General features: G+C 47.4%; 2 protein-coding genes and 1 pseudogene across 2 annotated transcripts; all 3 read left to right on the forward strand.

Annotated features, from left to right (window-relative positions):
- Positions 1-841: 841 nt before the first annotated feature.
- LOC119974927 (dehydrogenase/reductase SDR family member 4-like) lies at positions 842-2,671 on the forward strand. The gene has a single exon (XM_038814275.1). It carries the CDS (start codon positions 1,134-1,136, stop codon positions 1,896-1,898), a length of 765 nt encoding a protein of 254 aa, XP_038670203.1. The 5' UTR covers positions 842-1,133; the 3' UTR covers positions 1,899-2,671.
- Positions 2,672-9,521: 6,850 nt separating this feature from the next.
- LOC119975045 lies at positions 9,522-10,986 on the forward strand (annotated as a pseudogene).
- Positions 10,987-18,180: 7,194 nt separating this feature from the next.
- Positions 18,181-20,078, forward strand: LOC119974992 (dehydrogenase/reductase SDR family member 4-like). Its single transcript, XM_038814415.1, has one exon. It carries the CDS (start codon positions 18,432-18,434, stop codon positions 19,194-19,196), a length of 765 nt encoding a protein of 254 aa, XP_038670343.1. The 5' UTR covers positions 18,181-18,431; the 3' UTR covers positions 19,197-20,078.
- Positions 20,079-20,792: the final 714 nt, after the last annotated feature.

Below are 20,792 nucleotides of genomic sequence, written 5' to 3' on the forward strand. Positions count from 1 at the left end.
CTCGTATTATCTCCAGATGGTCGTCTACCTATCATCACAGTCGGGAGAATGGGGTGAGAAATAGATCAGCCATGATGGAATGGCAGAGCAGACTCGATGGGCCGAATGGCCTAATTCTGCTCCTACGTCTTATGGACAAGAGTCCTCAGCAAATTCTTTTCACAGGCACTTCAAGGCTTGCAAACCTCACACTATCCAAGTTGTTGATACATCTTTTGACGGGAATCTTCCATCTTCCAGCAATCATATTATTATACGGCCCATTAATAAAACTGCATCTCCTGACTCCGTATCACAGTTGAGCACCCTATGTGCAAAGTTATCCATCATCCTGGCTTGTAGTTCAAGGCTTATCAAAGAAAATAAGTAGTTTTTAAAAATAACTTTTATTTGAGCAGTCTCGTCTGAAATACAAAAATAGCGATTATACACAAAACACCAGAATATGGCTTGCTTTGAGCAACATGAAAACAAATTTAGAAACAAATCCGTAGTTAACAATATTAATACTGAACACTATTGATCATGTTTCTGACTGAATCAAAGTACAATCATGCTTAATTTTAACTTGAGGTCTATAAAACAATATTTAAATATTCAATATTAATCAATATTAATAATCAATAATAATCAATATTAATACAAACTAATAAATTCAAGAGCAAAGCAGAAATAAAATACGATAATATAAAATTGTAAAAATGAGTGCAGTTTGTAGAGATAAGGGCGCAGGTACTGGCTTCAGTGGAAAGATGGAGGCGTTCGCTTTTCAGAAAATGCGGGCGGACCGGAAGGAGAATGGACGGCGGAAGGGGAAAAAGGTGACGCCGTTCGCCGAGTGTGGGTAGCCCCGCCTGCCAGCCTCGCGCCCGCCCCCTCCCCCTTCTCTGGCGGATGAACCACTTTGGGTCGGGAGAGACTCCCAGCTGACGTTCTTGTGGTTGTCATCTGATTGGACGGAGCAAGCGAGGTGACGTCATCCTTTGCGCGCTCGGGTTTAGATTGGTCGAACTGTCACCACGCTGGTTGAGGGCACGTGACCAGGAGCAAGGTGTGGTCTGGCAGGAAGTAACAACCTGAGATCTGCTGAGTATTCCCAGCATTTCCTACTTTTAATCCACTTTCCTGACACCATGCAGCTGGGAGTGTTGAGTGGCAAGGTAGCCGTGGTCACCGCCTCCACCAAGGGGATTGGATTGGCTATCGCCCGCCGCATGGCCCGAGATGGTGCCCAGGTCATGATCAGCAGTCGGAAGCAGGACAGTGTGGACCAAGCCCTAGGGCAGCTGTTGGCTGAGGGTCTGAGTGTCTCGGGCATTGTCTGCCATGTGGGAAAAAAGGAGGACCTGGAGCTGCTGGTCAGTGAGGCGCTGAGGCGCCATGGAAGGATCGACATCCTGGTCTCCAATGCAGCGACCAATCCATTTATTGGGAGGATATTGGACTGCCCAGAGGAGGTCTGGGACAAAACCTTCGAGGTCAACGTCAAGGCGCCTTTCCTCCTGACCAAGCTGGTGGTCCCACACATGGAGCTACAGGGTGGGGGCTCCATAGTGCTGGTGGGCTCTGTCGTTGGCTATCGGCCTTTCCCCACTATTGGTGTGTACAGTATCAGCAAGACAGCGCTGCTGGGCCTGACCAAGCTGCTGGCTGATGAACTGGCTCCTGCCAACATCCGTGTCAATGGCATTGCCCCGGGTCTCATCAAGACCCAATTTAGCGCTTTCCTGTGGTCGGATGACAACTCGCGACAACGGTTTGAGAAGATCATTTCAATGCGTCGGCTTGGTGAGCCAGAGGAGTGCGCCGGCACTGTCTCCTTCCTCTGCTCACAGGATGCTACCTACATCACTGGAGAGACTATCGTCATGTCTGGAGGTTTTCACTGTCGGCTGTGAGCCAATCTGGGACGTTTTCCATGACTTCCAAATCTTCCTTTCCAAGATTATTCATGCTTCTCATCTCTAACCTTCTGCCGTCCTCACACCAACGGTCATTTATGTGTTCTTTTTACTCTGGCCTCATACATATTTGTCACTCCTTCATTCTACACTATCTCCTTAACCTCTTGCAATCCTCTGTGAACTCTGTATTCTTCTAACTCAAGCTTGTTGCACTTTATTCACCCTCCATTGATTGGAAGTCATGCCTTCTGCTGCTTCAGCCTTAATAATTAAAATTTCTGAACTTCTATCCTCTCTCAGTCCTCCTCATTAGATACTCATTAATACCTCCTTTTTTGATCAATGTGCGTTAATATTGATTTGTGATCATCATTGCCAAATTTTGTCTGATTTTTCTCTTCGAAGCTTTATTTGATAATTTACCTACATTAAGTGCATGATGCAATGTGATTTGTGACTTCATATTTCAACACATAACTAATATTTACTTGCCCTCTGAAGTGGCCTGACAACTCCATTGCATCACATTTCTTGTTCATTGTGCGTGTTCTGAATTGAGGAAATTTTGGAAAATCATAACAAATATCTCCACAGCTACCTCTTTAAACCCTAGAATGTAGAGCATCAGTTCCAAGGGATTCCTTCACTCTGAACATAATCGTTGGCCATATTCAGTTGAAACTGTTTTCTCCCAGAATGAAATATGCTCAAACCTTCTTTCCTCGGAATAAAGAGCTAAGAAGGCATTAAATTAGTTTTGTCAACTATTTTCACATTCCGATATGTCATTATACAAATAATGGGGGTGGCGTGGTAGCATAGTGGTTAGAACTGTCGCTTCACAGCTCCAGGGTCCCGGGTTCCATTCGCAGCTTGGGTCACTGTCTGGGCGGAGTCTGCGCATTCTCCCCGTGTCTGCATGGGTTTCCTCCAAGTGCTCCGGTTTCCTCCCACAGCCCAAGGCAGATAAGGTGGATTGGACATGCTAAATTGCCCTTAGTATCCAAAAAGGTTAGGTTGGATTACGGGGATAGCGTGGAGCTGTATGCTTAAGTAAGGTGCTTTTTCAATGGGCCGTGTAGACCCGATGGGCTGAATGGTCTCCTTCTGCATTGTAAATTCTATGATTCTAAATATATATTGTCCACTAAAGTATTGTTGAAAATGCAGAAAGATGTGTCATTTGAAACATGGAAGTCTGGCAATATCTGGTCTGAGAGAAACATGAGAGGATACAGGGAAAGAGTCCATGAAGGGTTAATAGCAGCTGCAAAGAGCAGGATTATAAAATGCAGATCCTTTCTCTCAAGCAGGCTTAGCAAACACACATTCTTGTATTAAGCTAAAACAGTGGCTCATACCTTCATTGAAAGTAACTATCTTAGGAAGCATCTGGAAAAGCATGGATGAGAGTTTCAATTGAATTAAGTGATGAATGTTTAAAACAGGCAGGTCTTTCAAGTCATAACCAAGTGAAATTTTAGCATACAGCTAAAAGCAAATGTTTCACACCTTCATTTCTACCCGCACAAATGCAATCTGACCTGCTGAATATTTCCAGCAGATTGTATTTTTGAAAGAACTTGCTCCTGTTGTCTTGTTTTATCACAATTTCTATTTGTGCTTTCTCATGCTAATCAGCGCAGCCTGCCCCCTCCTCTCAGTTTGAAATCATGTCTGCTGGGTGACTGTTACACAGATGAGGTGGCCATTAGGCTTGTGTTATTCCTCGTGTCTTAATAAAGCTCGTAGTCTCAAATGTGGAGAAGATGCTTTATTGTGAATTTGTTCTCTCTTCAGAGCTTAACTTATGGCTACCTCAAATGCTGCTTGTTTGTGTCTGTGTCCTGCTTTCAGTTCTGCCTTCCGTGAAGTGTGTCGTCACTTCCTGTCCCTGTGTATATATAGCTCTCCCGTGCTCCCTCTAGTGCTTGCTCAGTTGTATTGCATCTACTCAGATCTACGATCACCACAAGGCTAAGGAGAAACTTGCGTGTCCTGAGACATTGGAATAGGAGAGGCATTATTTGTGTCAGCACTGATTGACATGACCAATAGGAACATAGCACCAGGGCTTGACATCAGGTAAATGATGGGACATGACTGCTCCAACCAATGGGGAACAGCGGTGCAGTGAGAAGGAAATAGAAATGAGTTGGGAAAAGATGGCACTGTTTAATGTGTGTGGGTTTTCTAAAGGCCTTCCCATTTTATTCTGTTCCTTGTTTCGAGCCCTTGGTTGTGGCACTTTGTAGCCCTGTTCCTTTTCTAGCCTCTTTTGTCCCTCCTTCTTTGCATCCCCACTCCCCGGTCTCTCACTCCCTGTGTATCCTCCGTCCCCGGTCTCTCCCTTTTCCCTCCTCCCACGTATACCCCTCCTTTGCCCCTGTCTCCCCTGTCTGGAGCCTTCCCCTCTGTTGGGGGCGCACTGCGGCCCTGCTTTGTTGCGTGCCCCCGGCGCTAACTTTCCTGCTAGTACGGTGGCCCCCCTCTCGGGGTTTACTGTCTCGCTTCTCCCCTGCCTGGCCTCTGCGGTTGTCTGCCCGCTCTTCCCCCATCCTACCCTGCACCCCTCTCGCCTGCTCTCCCTTCTCCATTACTCTGGCCTCCCACCTGGAGCAGTCCCTCGGGCAGTGGTTTGCTCTTTGTTCAGGGTGCTCTTGCCGTGGCGGGGGGGCCTGGCATTGCCTCACCCCTCTCCACCCACCCCCGTCGGTGTGTCATTGCCCCTTGCCAGGGGTCCCTCGTCCCTACCCTCGCTGGTGGTTTTCCAGCCCGTGCTCCTCGACAAACTTGTTTGCCTCAGCGGGGGCTGTAAAGAAATATTCCCTGTCTTGGTATGTGACCCAGAGTTTCGCTGGGTACAGCATACCTAAACGCATGTTGCTCCTGTGACGAGCGGCTTTCGCTCTATTGAACTCTGCCAGTCTCCTGGCTATATCTGCCCCAATATCCTCATAAATTCGAATGGTGTGTCCTTCCCATTTGCAGGCTCTATTTTTCCTGGCCCAGTGCAGGATTGTCTGCGTATCCTGGTACCGGTGCAGTTTAGCTATGACTGCTCTCGGGTGGTCTGCCTTGGGCTTCGGGCGCAGCGACCGATGTGCTCTGTCCATTTCTGGTGGATTGGGAAAGGTTTTCCTCCCCACTAAGTTGCCCAGCATCGCGGCCACGTATGCTATGGGGTTTCTACCCTCGATCCCCTCTGGCAGGCCCACTATCCTGACATTTTGCCTTCGTGAGCGGTTTTCCTGGTCGTCTACTCTGCCCTTCAGGCTCCCCTGTGTTGCGCCCAGTCTCATCACCTCCTTCTCCAGGGCCGTGACCCGGTCGCTCATGTCAGTCGCTGCTTTCTCCAGCTCCTTAATGGTCGCCTCCTGGGCTTCCAGTTTCTCCCTTTGGGCTTCCACTTTCTCCTGCTGCACCCCTGACATGGCCCTGGGCACTGCTGCCTGCACTGCGGCCTCTATGTCTGCCTTCGCCTCTACCTTGATTACCTGCTGATGCTCCCTCAGCGCCTCGGTAAAGGCTGCCTTCCAATTCCAGCCCCCCGCCCCCGGCCCCGGGGGAGAGGGCACCTGTCTGTCCAGCTCTTTTTGATGCGGTGATACTTCCGTTCTGTCGCTTCATGCGCTAATTCGCTCACCTGAGCTGGCTCGCCCATTGCCCCGTCTGCATCTGGTGCCCCATCTCCCTCTGCTTTGGCTCCCTTCTGGTATTTTTTTCTCCCCCTTCCCTTTCATCTTTTCTACTCCCCTTGTTTTTCTTTTCCCCCCTTTTCCGCACCCTATTTTTATTTGTGTCTTCTCTCCTCCCTCTTTTCTTTACCACTTTATTTTTTCTCTTTTATAAAACTCTTCTCAGGTGGGCTTGTTTTGGGTGAGAAAAAAAGAGAGAAAATAATATATTTATCCCCCCGCCCACTCTTTAACAGTTTTTGTTTCAGAGTTTTGTTTTTGCAAGAGTTCTTTTTCCTTCCTTTTCCCTCACTCACCCAGGGTCGAGAGAGAGAGGCTTCTGGTCCGGATTTCCTTTGTTCCTGCCTCGTGGTGGTCACTGCCGGCTTTGCGGGGTGGGGGGGGGGGGGGGTGTTGGGTCGGTCCCCGCTGCTGTCCCCACTGCTCTGTCCGGGCCGCCGCACCCCGCGCTCGCCCGGTGGGGGTGGTTGGGTCGCTGGCCGCTCCTCCGTTCCCTCCTCTCCGCAGGCTCGGCCCCGCGTCGGTCCGGGCTGCTGCCGCTCCACTCCTGGCCTGCGCTCTGGTGCCCTACCGCCGCTGCTGCTGCCGCCGGATCGCTCCACCGCCGAGTTTCCCCTGCCACTAATTTTGCGGAGGGGTTCGACTCTTCCCCTTCCTTCCTCTTCCCACTGCGGAGAGCCCCCCCAAATACAGGCCCCGACCTCGTTGACCCGCGGGAGCCCCCTTCTGTGCGACCGCTCCGCTCGCCGACCGTCTTCCCATCAATTCAAATATTACCCCCAAAGAATACAACACTATGTAATCCTTAATAACTTCCCAAACAACATCCAGAAGACAGAAGAAACACCTATTAGCAGAAGCACATTAGGTTTGCATTCACTGCTGAGAACATTTATAATTCTGAATTCACCAACTGATCAAGAGATAGTCTTTTCAGGACTTTTACGGGGAACTGTACTGGTTGGAGCCAACGGGGGAGAGGAGGGGAATGGAGAGGTTCCTCGACGGGCTTTCTTTCCCGAAGGTGCAGGTGGAGGGGTTGGGTGCGCCGATTGAGCTGGAGGAGCTAGTTAAGGGGATCGAGCAGATGCAGTCAGGGAAGGCACCGGGGTAACTTAGTAATTCACACTGTATTTACCAATACCATTGTAAGCGCAGTAACGTTATCCGACCACTAGGGGGAGTAGCTCTGGGAATGCTCAGGAGTTTGTACAGGGCTCCACCTTGGCTCCGCCCACGACTCCTCCCCCTGGACTACTCTATAAATACCCTTGTCCAGAGCCAGCCTACAGTTCATCGAGAGTTCAACGGGTAACAGGCTGGCTCTGTTGTAGATAAAAACCACTGTTCAAATCTTAAAGTGTCTACAAGTGTCCATTTTGTAATCGGGATGTGGCCACCCCAGGTGGCTACAGACTGAAGGGACGATGCTTTAAAATTGAGTTGAGGAGGAATTACTTCAGCCAGAGGGTGGTGAATCTGTGGAATACTTTGCCACAGAAGGCTGTGGAGGCCAAATCACTGAGTGTCTTTAATCCAAATAATACTGCATCCGCCATTGATTTGCCCGCTCGCCCCACCTGTCCAGATCATGCTGTAGGATCTCTGCATCCTCATCACAATTCACTATCCCACCCAACTTGGTATCATCTGAAAACTTTGAGATGTTACATCCAAATCATTAATATATATTGTGAATAGCTGGGGTCCGAGCACCAATCCCTGTAGCTTCCCACTAGTTACTGTCTGCCAATTTGAGAAGGACCCATTCATCCCGACTCTTTGTTTCCTCTCTGCCAACCAGTTTTCTATTCACCTCAATACATTTCCCCCAATCCATGCGCTTTTATTTTGCACAATAATCTCTGATGCGGGACTTTGTCAAACGCCTTCTGAAAGTCCGAATATACCACATCGACTGGTTCCCCCTTGTCAACTGTACTGGTTACATCTTCAAAGAATTCCAACAGATTTGTCAAGCATTATTTTCCCTTCATAAATCCATGCTGACTCTGACTGATTCTGTCACTGCTTTCTAAATGTTCCCCTATAAAGTCCTTGATAACGGATTCAAGCATTTTCCCCACTACCGATGTTAGGTTTACTGGTCTATAATTCCCTGCTTTCTCTCGACCTCCCTTTTTGAATATTGGAGTGACATGAGCTATCCTCCAATCTGCAGGGGACAGTTCCAGCATCTATAGAATCCCAGAAGATGACCACCAATGCATCCACTATTTCCAGAGCCACCTCCTTAAGCACTCGAGGATGCAGATTCTCAGGCCCTGGGGATTTATCTGCCTTCAATCCCATCAATTTTCCCAGCACCATTTCTCTACTAATGTTCTCAGTTCTTCCCTCTCACTAAACCTTTCATTCGCCAACATTTCTGGTATCTGATTTGTGTCCTCTTTTGTGAAGGCAGAAACAAAGTATGTATTTAATTGCTCAGCCATTTATTTGTCCCTTATTATGCATTCCCGTTTCTGTCTGTAGGGAGTTTACATTTGTCTTTGCCAATCACTTTCTCTTCACATATCTATAGAAACTCTTTGTGTCAATCTTTATGTTCCCTGCAAGCTTCCTTTCGTACTGTATTTTCCCCTTCTTAATCAATCCCTTTGTCCTTCTTTGCTGAATTCTAAACTGTTACCAATCCTCAGACCTATTATTTTTGTGGCCAATCTGTATGCTTCTTCCTTGGATCAGGTACTATTTCTAATTTCCTTTGTAAGCCATAGATTGGCCCTCTTACCCCTTGCTTTTCTGTCAGACAGGAATGAATAGTAACGAATTAACAAATAACTAAAATGTCTAAGATGAATACAGTTGGGAATAACGTCTATCACTAACTTACACAAAAATACAGCAGAGCAATATCTAACGCGACTGATAACAACTCCTGACAAGCACCTTCGGAAGCAGCACATGGTGCATCTTTGGTCCTGGGACTCTGTACTCACCCCACCTACTGGTCGGATGGTAGAACTACAACAATAAAACATATAACTTATACACTTGCAGATCTTAGAATTTGATGATGAACTGCTCGTATTATCTCCAGATGGTCGTCTACCTATCATCACAGTCGGGAGAATGGGGTGAGAAATAGATCAGCCATGATGGAATGGCAGAGCAGACTCGATGGGCCGAATGGCCTAATTCTGCTCCTACGTCTTATGGACAAGAGTCCTCAGCAAATTCTTTTCACAGGCACTTCAAGGCTTGCAAACCTCACACTATCCAAGTTGTTGATACATCTTTTGACGGCATCTTCCATCTTCCAGCAATCATATTATTATACGGCCCATTAATAAAACTGCATCTCCTGACTCCGTATCACAGTTGAGCACCCTATGTGCAAAGTTATCCATCATCCTGGCTTGTAGTTCAAGGCTTATCAAAGAAAATAAGTAGTTTTAAAAAATAACTTTTATTTGAGCAGTCTAGTCTGAAATACAAAAATAGCGATTATACACAAAACACCAGAATATGGCTTGCTTTGAGCAACATGAAAACAAATTTAGAAACAAATCCGTAGTTAACAATATTAATACTGAACACTATTGATCATGTTTCTGACTGAATCAAAGTACAATCATGCTTAATTTTAACTTGAGGTCTATAAAACAATATTTAAATATTCAATATTAATCAATATTAATAATCAATATTAATACAAACTAATAAATTCAAGAGCAAAGCAGAAATAAAATACGATAATATAAAATTGTAAAAAATGAGTGCAGTTTGTAGAGATAAGGGCGCAGGTACTGGCTTCAGTGGAAAGATGGAGGCGTTCGCTTTTCAGAAAATGCGGGCGGACCGGAAGGAGAATGGACGGCGGAAGGGGAAAAAGGTGACGCCGTCCGCCGAGTGTGGGTAGCCCCGCCTGCCAGCCTCGCGCCCGCCCCCTCCCCCTTCTCTGGCGGATGAACCACTTTGGGTCGGGAGAGACTCCCAGCTGACGTTCTTGTGGTTGTCATCTGATTGGACGGAGCAAGCGAGGTGACGTCATCCTTTGCGCGCTCGGGTTTAGATTGGTCGAACTGTCACCACGCTGGTTGAGGGCACGTGACCAGGAGCAAGGTGTGGTCTGGCAGGAAGTAACAACCTGAGATCTGCTGAGTATTCCCAGCATTTCCTACTTTTAATCCACTTTCCTGACACCATGCAGCTGGGAGTGTTGAGTGGCAAGGTAGCCGTGGTCACCGCCTCCACCAAGGGGATTGGATTGGCTATCGCCCGCCGCATTGGCCCGAGATGGTGCCCAGGTCATGATCAGCAGTCGGAAGCAGGACAGTGTGGACCAAGCCCTAGGGCAGCTGTTGGCTGAGGGTCTGAGTGTCTCGGGCATTGTCTGCCATGTGGGAAAAAAGGAGGACCTGGAGCTGCTGGTCAGTGAGGCGCTGAGGCGCCATGGAAGGATCGACATCCTGGTCTCCAATGCAGCGACCAATCCATTTATTGGGAGGATATTGGACTGCCCAGAGGAGGTCTGGGACAAAACCTTCGAGGTCAACGTCAAGGCGCCTTTCCTCCTGACCAAGCTGGTGGTCCCACACATGGAGCTACAGGGTGGGGGCTCCATAGTGCTGGTGGGCTCTGTCGTTGGCTATCGGCCTTTCCCCACTATTGGTGTGTACAGTATCAGCAAGACAGCGCTGCTGGGCCTGACCAAGCTGCTGGCTGATGAACTGGCTCCTGCCAACATCCGTGTCAATGGCATTGCCCCGGGTCTCATCAAGACCCCAGTTTAGCGCTTTCCTGTGGTCGGATGACAACTCGCGACAACGGTTTGAGAAGATCATTTCAATGCGTCGGCTTGGTGAGCCAGAGGAGTGCGCCGGCACTGTCTCCTTCCTCTGCTCACAGGATGCTACCTACATCACTGGAGAGACTATCGTCATGTCTGGAGGTTTTCACTGTCGGCTGTGAGCCAATCTGGGACGTTTTCCATGACTTCCAAATCTTCCTTTCCAAGATTATTCATGCTTCTCATCTCTAACCTTCTGCCGTCCTCACACCAACGGTCATTTATGTGTTCTTTTTACTCTGGCCTCATACATATTTGTCACTCCTTCATTCTACACTATCTCCCTAACCTCTTGCAATCCTCTGTGAACTCTGTATTCTTCTAACTCAAGCTTGTTGCACTTTATTCACCCTCCATTGATTGGAAGTCATGCCTTCTGCTGCTTCAGCCTTAATAATTAAAATTTCTGAACTTCTATCCTCTCTCAGTCCTCCTCATTAGATACTCATTAATACCTCCTTTTTTGATCAATGTGCGTTAATATTGATTTGTGATCATCATTGCCAAATTTTGTCTGATTTTTCTCTTCGAAGCTTTATTTGATAATTTACCTACATTAAGTGCATGATGCAATGTGATTTGTGACTTCATATTTCAACACATACTAATATTTACTTGCCCTCTGAAGTGGCCTGACAACTCCATTGCATCACATTTCTTGTTCATTGTGCGTGTTCTGAATTGAGGAAATTTTGGAAAATCATAACAAATATCTCCACAGCTACCTCTTTAAACCCTAGAATGTAGAGCATCAGTTCCAAGGGATTCCTTCACTCTGAACATAATCGTTGGCCATATTCAGTTGAAACTGTTTTCCTCCCAGAATGAAATATGCTCAAACCTTCTTTCCTCGGAATAAAGAGCTAAGAAGGCATTAAATTAGTTTTGTCAACTATTTTCACATTCCGATATGTCATTATACAAATAATGGGGGTGGCGTGGTAGCATAGTGGTTAGAACTGTCGCTTCACAGCTCCAGGGTCCCGGGTTCCATTCGCAGCTTGGGTCACTGTCTGGGCGGAGTCTGCGCATTCTCCCCGTGTCTGCATGGGTTTCCTCCAAGTGCTCCGGTTTCCTCCCACAGCCCAAGGCAGATAAGGTGGATTGGACATGCTAAATTGCCCTTAGTATCCAAAAAGGTTAGGTTGGATTACGGGGATAGCGTGGAGCTATATGCTTAAGTAAGGTGCTTTTTCAATGGGCCGTGTAGACCCGATGGGCTGAATGGTCTCCTTCTGCATTGTAAATTCTATGATTCTAAATATATATTGTCCACTAAAGTATTGTTGAAAATGCAGAAAGATGTGTCATTTGAAACATGGAAGTCTGGCAATATCTGGTCTGAGAGAAACATGAGAGGATACAGGGAAAGAGCCCATGAAGGGTTAATAGCAGCTGCAAAGAGCAGGATTATAAAATGCAGATCCTTTCTCTCAAGCAGGCTTAGCAAACACACATTCTTGTATTAAGCTAAAACAGTGGCTCATACCTTCATTGAAAGTAACTATCTTAGGAAGCATCTGGAAAAACATGGATGAGAGTTTCAATTGAATTAAGTGATGAATGTTTAAAACAGGCAGGTCTTTCAAGTCATAACCAAGTGAAATTTTAGCATACAGCTAAAAGCAAATGTTTCACACCTTCATTTCTACCCGCACAAATGCAATCTGACCTGCTGAATATTTCCAGCAGATTGTATTTTTGAAAGAACTTGCTCCTGTTGTCTTGTTTTATCACAATTTCTATTTGTGCTTTCTCATGCTAATCAGCGCAGCCTGCCCCCTCCTCTCAGTTTGAAATCATGTCTGCTGGGTGACTGTTACACAGATGAGGTGGCCATTAGGCTTGTGTTATTCCTCGTGTCTTAATAAAGCTCGTAGTCTCAAATGTGGAGAAGATGCTTTATTGTGAATTTGTTCTCTCTTCAGAGCTTAACTTATGGCTACCTCAAATGCTGCTTGTTTGTGTCTGTGTCCTGCTTTCAGTTCTGCCTTCCGTGAAGTGTGTCGTCACTTCCTGTCCCTGTGTATATATAGCTCTCCCGTGCTCCCTCTAGTGCTTGCTCAGTTGTATTGCATCTACTCAGATCTACGATCACCACAAGGCTAAGGAGAAACTTGCGTGTCCTGAGACATTGGAATAGGCGAGGCATTATTTGTGTCAGCACTGATTGACATGACCAATAGGAACATAGCACCAGGGCTTGACATCAGGTAAATGATGGGACATGACTGCTCCAAACAATGGGGAACAGCGGTGCAGTGAGAAGGAAATAGAAATGAGTTGGGAAAAGATGGCACTGTTTACTGTGTGTGGGTTTTCTAAAGGCCTTCCCATTTTATTCTGTTCCTTGTTTCGAGCCCTTGGTTGTGGCACTTTGTAGCCCTGTTCCTTTTCTAGCCTCTTTTGTCCCTCCTTCTTTGCATCCCCACTCCCCGGTCTCTCACTCCCTGTGTATCCTCCGTCCCCGGTCTCTCCCTTTTCCCTCCTCCCACGTATACCCCTCCTTTGCCCTGTCTCCCCTGTCTGGAGCCTTCCCCTCTGTTGGGGGCGCACTGCGGCCCTGCTTTGTTGCGTGCCCCCGGCGCTAACTTTCCTGCTAGTACGGTGGCCCCCCTCTCGGGGTTTACTGTCTCGCTTCTCCCCTGCCTGGCCTCTGCGGTTGTCTGCCCGCTCTTCCCCCATCCTACCCTGCACCCCTCTCGCCTGCTCTCCCTTCTCCATTACTCTGGCCTCCCACCTGGAGCAGTCCCTCGGGCAGTGGTTTGCTCTTTGTTCAGGGTGCTCTTGCCGTGGCGGGGGGGCCTGGCATTGCCTCACCCCTCTCCACCCACCCCCGTCGGTGTGTCATTGCCCCTTGCCAGGGGTCCCTCGTCCCTACCCTCGCTGGTGGTTTTCCAGCCCGTGCTCCTCGACAAACTTGTTTGCCTCAGCGGGGGCTGTAAAGAAATATTCCCTGTCTTGGTATGTGACCCAGAGTTTCGCTGGGTACAGCATACCTAAACGCATGTTGCTCCTGTGACGAGCGGCTTTCGCTCTATTGAACTCTGCCAGTCTCCTGGCTATATCTGCCCCAATATCCTCATAAATTCGAAGGGTGTGTCCTTCCCATTTGCAGGCTCTATTTTTCCTGGCCCAGCGCAGGATTGTCTGCCTATCCTGGTACCGGTGCAGTTTAGCTATGACTGCTCTCGGGTGGTCTCCTGCCTTGGGCTTCGGGCGCAGCGACCGATGTGCTCTGTCCATTTCTGGTGGATTGGGAAAGGTTTTCCTCCCCACTAAGTTGCCCAGCATCTCGGCCACGTATGCTATGGGGTTTCTACCCTCGATCCCCTCTGGCAGGCCCACTATCCTGAAATTTTGCCTTCGTGAGCGGTTTTCCTGGTCGTCTACTCTGCCCTTCAGGCTCCCCTGTGTTGCGCCCAGTCTCATCACCTCCTTCTCCAGGGCCGTGACCCAGTCGCTCATGTCAGTCGCTGCTTTCTCCAGCTCCTTAATGGTCGCCTCCTGGGCTTCCAGTTTCTCCCTTTGGGCATCCACTTTCTCCTGCTGCACCCCTGACATGGCCCTGGGCACTGCTGCCTGCACTGCGGCCTCTATGTCTGCCTTCGCCTCTACCTTGATTACCTGCTGATGCTCCCTCAGCGCCTCGGTAAAGGCTGCCTTCCAATTCCAGCCCCCCGCCCCCGGCCCCGGGGGAGAGGGCACCTGTCTGTCCAGCTCTTTTTGATGCGGTGATACTTCCGTTCTGTCGCTTCATGCGCTAATTCGCTCACCTGAGCTGGCTCGCCCATTGCCCCGTCTGCATCTGGTGCCCCTTCTCCCTCTGCTTTGGCTCCCTTCTGGTATTTTTTTCTCCCCCTTCCCTTTCATCTTTTCTACTCCCCTTGTTTTTCTTTTCCCCCCTTTTCCGCACCCTATTTTTATTTTGTGTCTTCTCTCCTCCCTTCTTTTCTTTACCACTTTATTTTTTCTCTTTTATAAAACTCTTCTCAGGTGGGCTTGTTTTGGGTGAGAAAAAAAGAGAGAAAATAATATATTTATCCCCCCGCCCACTCTTTAACAGTTTTCGTTTCAGAGTTTTGTTTTTGCAAGAGTTCTTTTTCCTTCCTTTTCCCTCACTCACCCAGGGTCGAGAGAGAGAGGCTTCTGGTCCGGATTTCCTTTGTTCCTGCCTCGTGGTGGTCACTGCCGGCTTTGCGGGGTGGGGGGGGGGGGTGTTGGGTCGGTCCCCGCTGCTGTCCCCACTGCTCTGTTTGGGCCGCCGCACCCCGCGCTCGCCCGGTGGGGGTGGTTGGGTCGCTGGCCGCTCCTCCGTTCCCTCCTCTCCGCAGGCTCGGCCCCGCGTCGGTCCGGGCTGCTGCCGCTCCACTCCTGGCCTGCGCTCTGGTGCCCTACCGCCGCTGCTGCTGCCGCCGGATCGCTCCACCGCCGAGTTTCCCCTGCCACTAATTTTGCGGAGGGGTTCGACTCTTCCCCTTCCCTCCTCTTCCCACTGCGGAGAGCCCCCCCAAATACAGGCCCCGACCTCGTTGACCCGCGGGAGCCCCCTTCTGTGCGACCGCTCCGCTCGCCGACCGGAAGTCTTCCCATCAATTCAAATATTACCCCCAAAGAATACAACACTATATAATCCTTAATAACTTCCCAAACAACATCCAGAAGACAGAAGAAACACCTATTAACAGAAGCACATTAGGTTTACATTCACTGCTGAGAACATTTATAATTCTGAATTCACCAACTGATCAAGAGATAGTCTTTTCAGGACTTTTACGGGGAACTGCACTGGTTGGAGCCAACGGGGGAGAGGAGGGGAATGGAGAGGTTCCTCGACGGGCTTTCTTTCCCGAAGGTGCAGGTGGAGGGGTTGGGTGCGCCGATTGAGCTGGAGGAGCTACTTAAGGGGATCGAGCAGATGCAGTCAGGGAAGGCACTGGGGTAACTTAGTAATTCACACTGTATTTACCAATACCATTGTAAGCGCAGTAACGTTATCCGACCACTAGGGGGAGTAGCTCTGGGAATGCTCAGGAGTTTGTACAGGGCTCCACCTTTGGCTCCGCCCACGACTCCTCCCCCTGGACTACTCTATAAATACCCTTGTCCAGAGCCAGCCTACAGTTCATCGAGAGTTCAACGGGTAACAGGCTGGCTCTGTTGTAGATAAAAACCACTGTTCAAATCTTAAAGTGTCTACAAGTGTCCATTTTGTAATCGGGATGTGGCCACCCCAGGTGGCTACAGACTGAAGGGACGATGCTTTAAAATTGAGTTGAGGAGGAATTACTTCAGCCAGAGGGTGGTGAATCTGTGGAATACTTTTCCACAGAAGGCTGTGGAGGCCAAATCACTGAGTGTCTTTAATCCAAATAATACTGCATCCGCCATTGATTTGCCCGCTCGCCCCACCTGTCCAGATCATGCTGTAGGATCTCTGCATCCTCATCACAATTCACTATCCCACCCAACTTGGTATCATCTGCAAACTTTGAGATGTTACATCCAAATCATTAATATATATTGTGAATAGCTGGGGTCCGAGCACCAATCCCTGTAGCTTCCCACTAGTTACTGTCTTCCAATTTGAGAAGGACCCATTCATCCCGACTCTTTGTTTCCTCTCTGCCAACCAGTTTTCTATTCACCTCAATACATTTCCCCCAATCCCATGCGCTTTTATTTTGCACAATAATCTCTGATGCGGGACTTTGTCAAACGCCTTCTGAAAGTCCGAATATACCACATCGACTGGTTCCCCCTTGTCAACTGTACTGGTTACATCTTCAAAGAATTCCAACAGATTTGTCAAGCATTATTTTCCCTTCATAAATCCATGCTGACTCTGACTGATTCTGTCACTGCTTTCTAAATGTTCCCCTATAAAGTCCTTGATAACGGATTCAAGCATTTTCCCCACTACCGATGTTAGGTTTACTGGTCTATAATTCCCTGCTTTCTCTCAACCTCCCTTTTTGAATATTGGAGTGACATGAGCTATCCTCCAATCTGCAGGGACAGTTCCAGCATCTATAGAATCCCAGAAGATGACCACCAATGCATCCACTATTTCCAGAGCCACCTCCTTAAGCACTCGAGGATGCAGATTCTCAGGCCCTGGGGATTTATCTGCCTTCAATCCCATCAATTTTCCCAGCACCATTTCTCTACTAATGTTCTCAGTTCTTCCCTCTCACTAAACCTTTCATTCGCCAACATTTCTGGTATCTGATTTGTGTCCTCTTTTTGTGAAGGCAGAAACAAAGTATGTATTCAATTGCTCAGCCATTTATTTGTCCCTTATTATGCATTCCCGTTTCTGTCTGTAGGGAGTTTACATTTGTCTTTGCCAATCACTTTCTCTTCACATATCTATAGAAACTCTTTGTGTCAATCTTTATGTTCCCTGCAAGCTTCCTTTCGTACTGTATTTTCCCCTTCTTAATCAATCCCTTTGTCCTTCTTTGCTGAATTCTAAACTGTTACCAATCCTCAGACCTATTATTTTTCTGGCCAATCTGTATGCTTCTTCCTTGGATCAGGTACTATTTCTAATTTCCTTTGTAAGCCATAGATTGGCCCTCTTACCCCTTGCTTTTCTGTCAGACAGGATTGAATAGTAACGAATTAACAAATAACTAAAATGTCTAAGATGAATACAGTTGGGAATAACGTCTGTCACTAACTTACACAAAAATACAGCAGAGCTATATCTAACGCGACTGATAACAACTCCTGACAAGCACCTTCGGAAGCAGCACATGGTGCATCTTTGGTCCTGGGACTCTGTACTCACCCCACCTACTGGTCGGATGGTAGAACTACAACAATAAAACATATAACTTATACACTTGCAGATCTTAGAATTTGATGATGAACTGCTCGTATTATCTCCAGATGGTCGTCTACCTATCATCACAGTCGGGAGAATGGGGTGAGAAATAGATCAGCCATGATGGAATGGCAGAGCAGACTCGATGGGCCGAATGGCCTAATTCTGCTCCTACGTCTTATGGACAAGAGTCCTCAGCAAATTCTTTTCACAGGCACTTCAAGGCTTGCAAACCTCACACTATCCAAGTTGTTGATACATCTTTTGACGGGAACTTCCATCTTCCAGCAATCATATTATTATACGGCCCATTAATAAAACTGCATCTCCTGACTCCGTATCACAGTTGAGCACCCTATGTGCAAAGTTATCCATCATCCTGGCTTGTAGTTCAAGGCTTATCAAAGAAAATAAGTAGTTTTTAAAAATAACTTTTATTTGAGCAGTCTCGTCTGAAATACAAAAATAGCGATTATACACAAAACACCAGAATATGGCTTGCTTTGAGCAACATGAAACAAATTTAGAAACAAATCCGTAGTTAACAATATTAATACTGAACACTATTGATCATGTTTCTGACTGAATCAAAGTACAATCATGCTTAATTTTAACTTGAGGTCTATAAAACAATATTTAAATATTCAATATTAATCAATATTAATAATCAATAATAATCAATATTAATACAAACTAATAAATTCAAGAGCAAAGCAGAAATAAAATACGATAATATAAAATTGTAAAAAATGAGTGCAGTTTGTAGAGATAAGGGCGCAGGTACTGGCTTCAGTGGAAAGATGGAGGCGTTCGCTTTTCAGAAAATGCGGGCAGACCGGAAGGAGAATGGACGGCGGAAGGGGAAAAAGGTGACGCCGTCCGCCGAGTGTGGGTGGCCCCGCCTGCCAGCCTCGCGCCCGCCCCCTCCCCCTTCTCTGGCGGATGAACCACTTTGGGTCGGGAGAGACTCCCAGCTGACGTTCTTGTGGTTGTCATCTGATTGGACGGAGCAAGCGAGGTGACGTCATCCTTTGCGCGCTCGGGTTTAGATTGGTCGAACTGTCACCACGCTGGTTGAGGGCACGTGACCAGGAGCAAGGTGTGGTCTGGCAGGAAGTAACAACCTGAGATCTGCTGAGTATTCCCAGCATTTCCTACTTTTAATCCACTTTCCTGACACCATGCAGCTGGGAGTGTTGAGTGGCAAGGTAGCCGTGGTCACCGCCTCCACCAAGGGGATTGGATTGGCTATCGCCCGCCGCTTGGCCCGGGATGGTGCCCAGGTCATGATCAGCAGTCGGAAGCAGGACAGTGTGGACCAAGCCCTAGGGCAGCTGTTGGCTGAGGGTCTGAGTGTCTCGGGCACTGTCTGCCATGTGGGAAAAAATAAGGACCAGGAGCTGCTGGTCAATGAGACGCTGAGGCGCCATGGAAGGATCGACATCCTGGTCTCCAATGCAGCGACCAATCCATTTATTGGGAGGATATTGGACTGCCCAGAGGAGGTCTGGGACAAAACCTTCGAGGTCAACGTCAAGGCGCCTTTCCTCCTGACCAAGCTGGTGGTACCACACATGGAGCTACAGGGTGGGGGCTCCATAGTGCTGGTGGGCTCTGTCGCTGGCTATCGGCCTTTCCCCACTATTGGTGTGTACAGTATCAGCAAGACAGCGCTGCTGGGCCTGACCAAACTGCTGGCTGATGAACTGGCTCCTGCCAACATCCGTGTCAATGGCATTGCCCCGGGTCTCATCAAGACCCAGTTTAGCGCTTTCCTGTGGTCGGACGACAACTCGCGACAACGGTTTGAGAAGATCATTTCAATGCGTCGGTTTGGTGAGCCAGAGGAGTGCGCCGGCACTGTCTCCTTCCTCTGCTCACAGGATGCTACCTACATCACTGGAGAGACTATCGCCATGTCTGGAGGTTTTCACTGTCGGCTGTGAGCCAATCTGGGACGTTTTCCATGACTTCCAAATCTTCCTTTCCAAGATTATTCATGCGTCTCATCTCTAATCTTCTGCCGTCCTCACACCAACGGTCATTTATGTGTTCTTTTTACTCTGGCCTCATACGTATTTGTCACTCCTTCATTCTACACTATCTCCCTAACCTCTTGCAATCCTCTGTGAACTCTGTATTCTTCTAACTCAAGCTTCTTGCACTTTATTCACCCTCCATTGATTGGAAGTCATGCCTTCTGCTGCTTCAGCCTTAATAATTAAAATTTCTGAACTTCTATCCTCTCTCAGTCCTCCTCATTAGATACTCATTAATACCTCCTTTTTTGATCAATGTGCGTTAATATTGATTTGTGATCATCATTGCCAAATTTTGTCTGATTTTTCTCTTCGAAGCTTTATTTGATAATTTACCTACATTAAGGGCATGATGCAATGTGATTTGTGACTTCATATTTCAACACATAACTAATATTTACTTGCCCTCTGAAGTGGCCTGACAACTCTATTGCATCACATTTCTTGTTCGTTGTGGGTGTTCTGAATTGAGGAAATTTTGGAAAATCATAACAAATATCTCTAATATCTCCACAGCTACCTCTTTAAACCCGAGAATGTAGAGCATCAGGTCCAAGGGATTCCTTCACTCTGAACATAATCGTTGGCCATATTCAGTTGAAACTGTTTTCTCCCAGAATGAAATATGCTCAAACCTTCTTTCCTCGGAATAAAGAGCTAATAAGGCATTAAATTAGTTTTGTCAACTATTTTCACATTCCGATATGTCATTATACAAATAATGGGGGTGGCGTGGTAGCATAGTGGTTAGAACTGTCGCTTCACAGGTCCAGGGTCCCGGGTTCCATTCGCAGCTTGGGTCACTGTCTGGGCGGAGTCTGCGCATTCTCCCCGTGTCTGCATGGGTTTCCTCCAAGTGCTCCGGTTTCCTCCCACAGCCCAAGGCAGATAAGGTGGATTGGACATGCTAAATTGCCCTTAGTATCCAAAAAGGTTAGGTTGGATTACGGGGATAGCGTGGAGCTGTATGCTTAAGTAAGGTGCTTTTTCAATGGGCCGTGTAGACCCGATGGGCTGAATGGTCTCCTTCTGCATTGTAAATTCTATGATTCTAAATATATATTGTCCACTAAAGTATTGTTGAAAATGCAGAAAGATGTGTCATTTGAAACATGGAAGTCTGGCAATATCTGGTCTGAGAGAAACATGAGAGGATACAGGGAAAGATCCCATGAAGGGTTAATAGCAGCTGCAAAGAGCAGGATTATAAAATGCAGATCCTTTCTCTCAAGCAGGCTTAGCAAACACACATGATTCTTGTATTAAGCTAAAACAGTGGCTCATACCTTCATTGAAAGTAACTATCTTAGGAAGCATCTGGAAAAGCATGGATGAGAGTTTCAATTGAATTAAGTGACAAATGTTTAAAACAGGCAGGTCTTTCAAGTCATAACCAAGTGAAATTTTAGCATACAGCTAAAAGCAAATGTTTCACACCTTCATTTCTACCCGCACAAATGCAATCTGACCTGCTGAATATTTCCAGCAGATTGTATTTTTGAA

Source organism: Scyliorhinus canicula, chromosome 12 (genome assembly GCF_902713615.1).
Source record: "Scyliorhinus canicula chromosome 12, sScyCan1.1, whole genome shotgun sequence".
Taxonomy (NCBI): Eukaryota; Metazoa; Chordata; class Chondrichthyes; order Carcharhiniformes; family Scyliorhinidae; genus Scyliorhinus; species Scyliorhinus canicula.

What these genes read in the sequence shown, in the direction of transcription:
- LOC119974927 (XM_038814275.1), top strand. Translation starts at nt 1,134, where the DNA reads ATGCAGCTGGGAGTGTTGAGTGGCAAGGTAGCCGTGGTCACCGCCTCC.
- LOC119974992 (XM_038814415.1), top strand. Translation starts at nt 18,432, where the DNA reads ATGCAGCTGGGAGTGTTGAGTGGCAAGGTAGCCGTGGTCACCGCCTCC.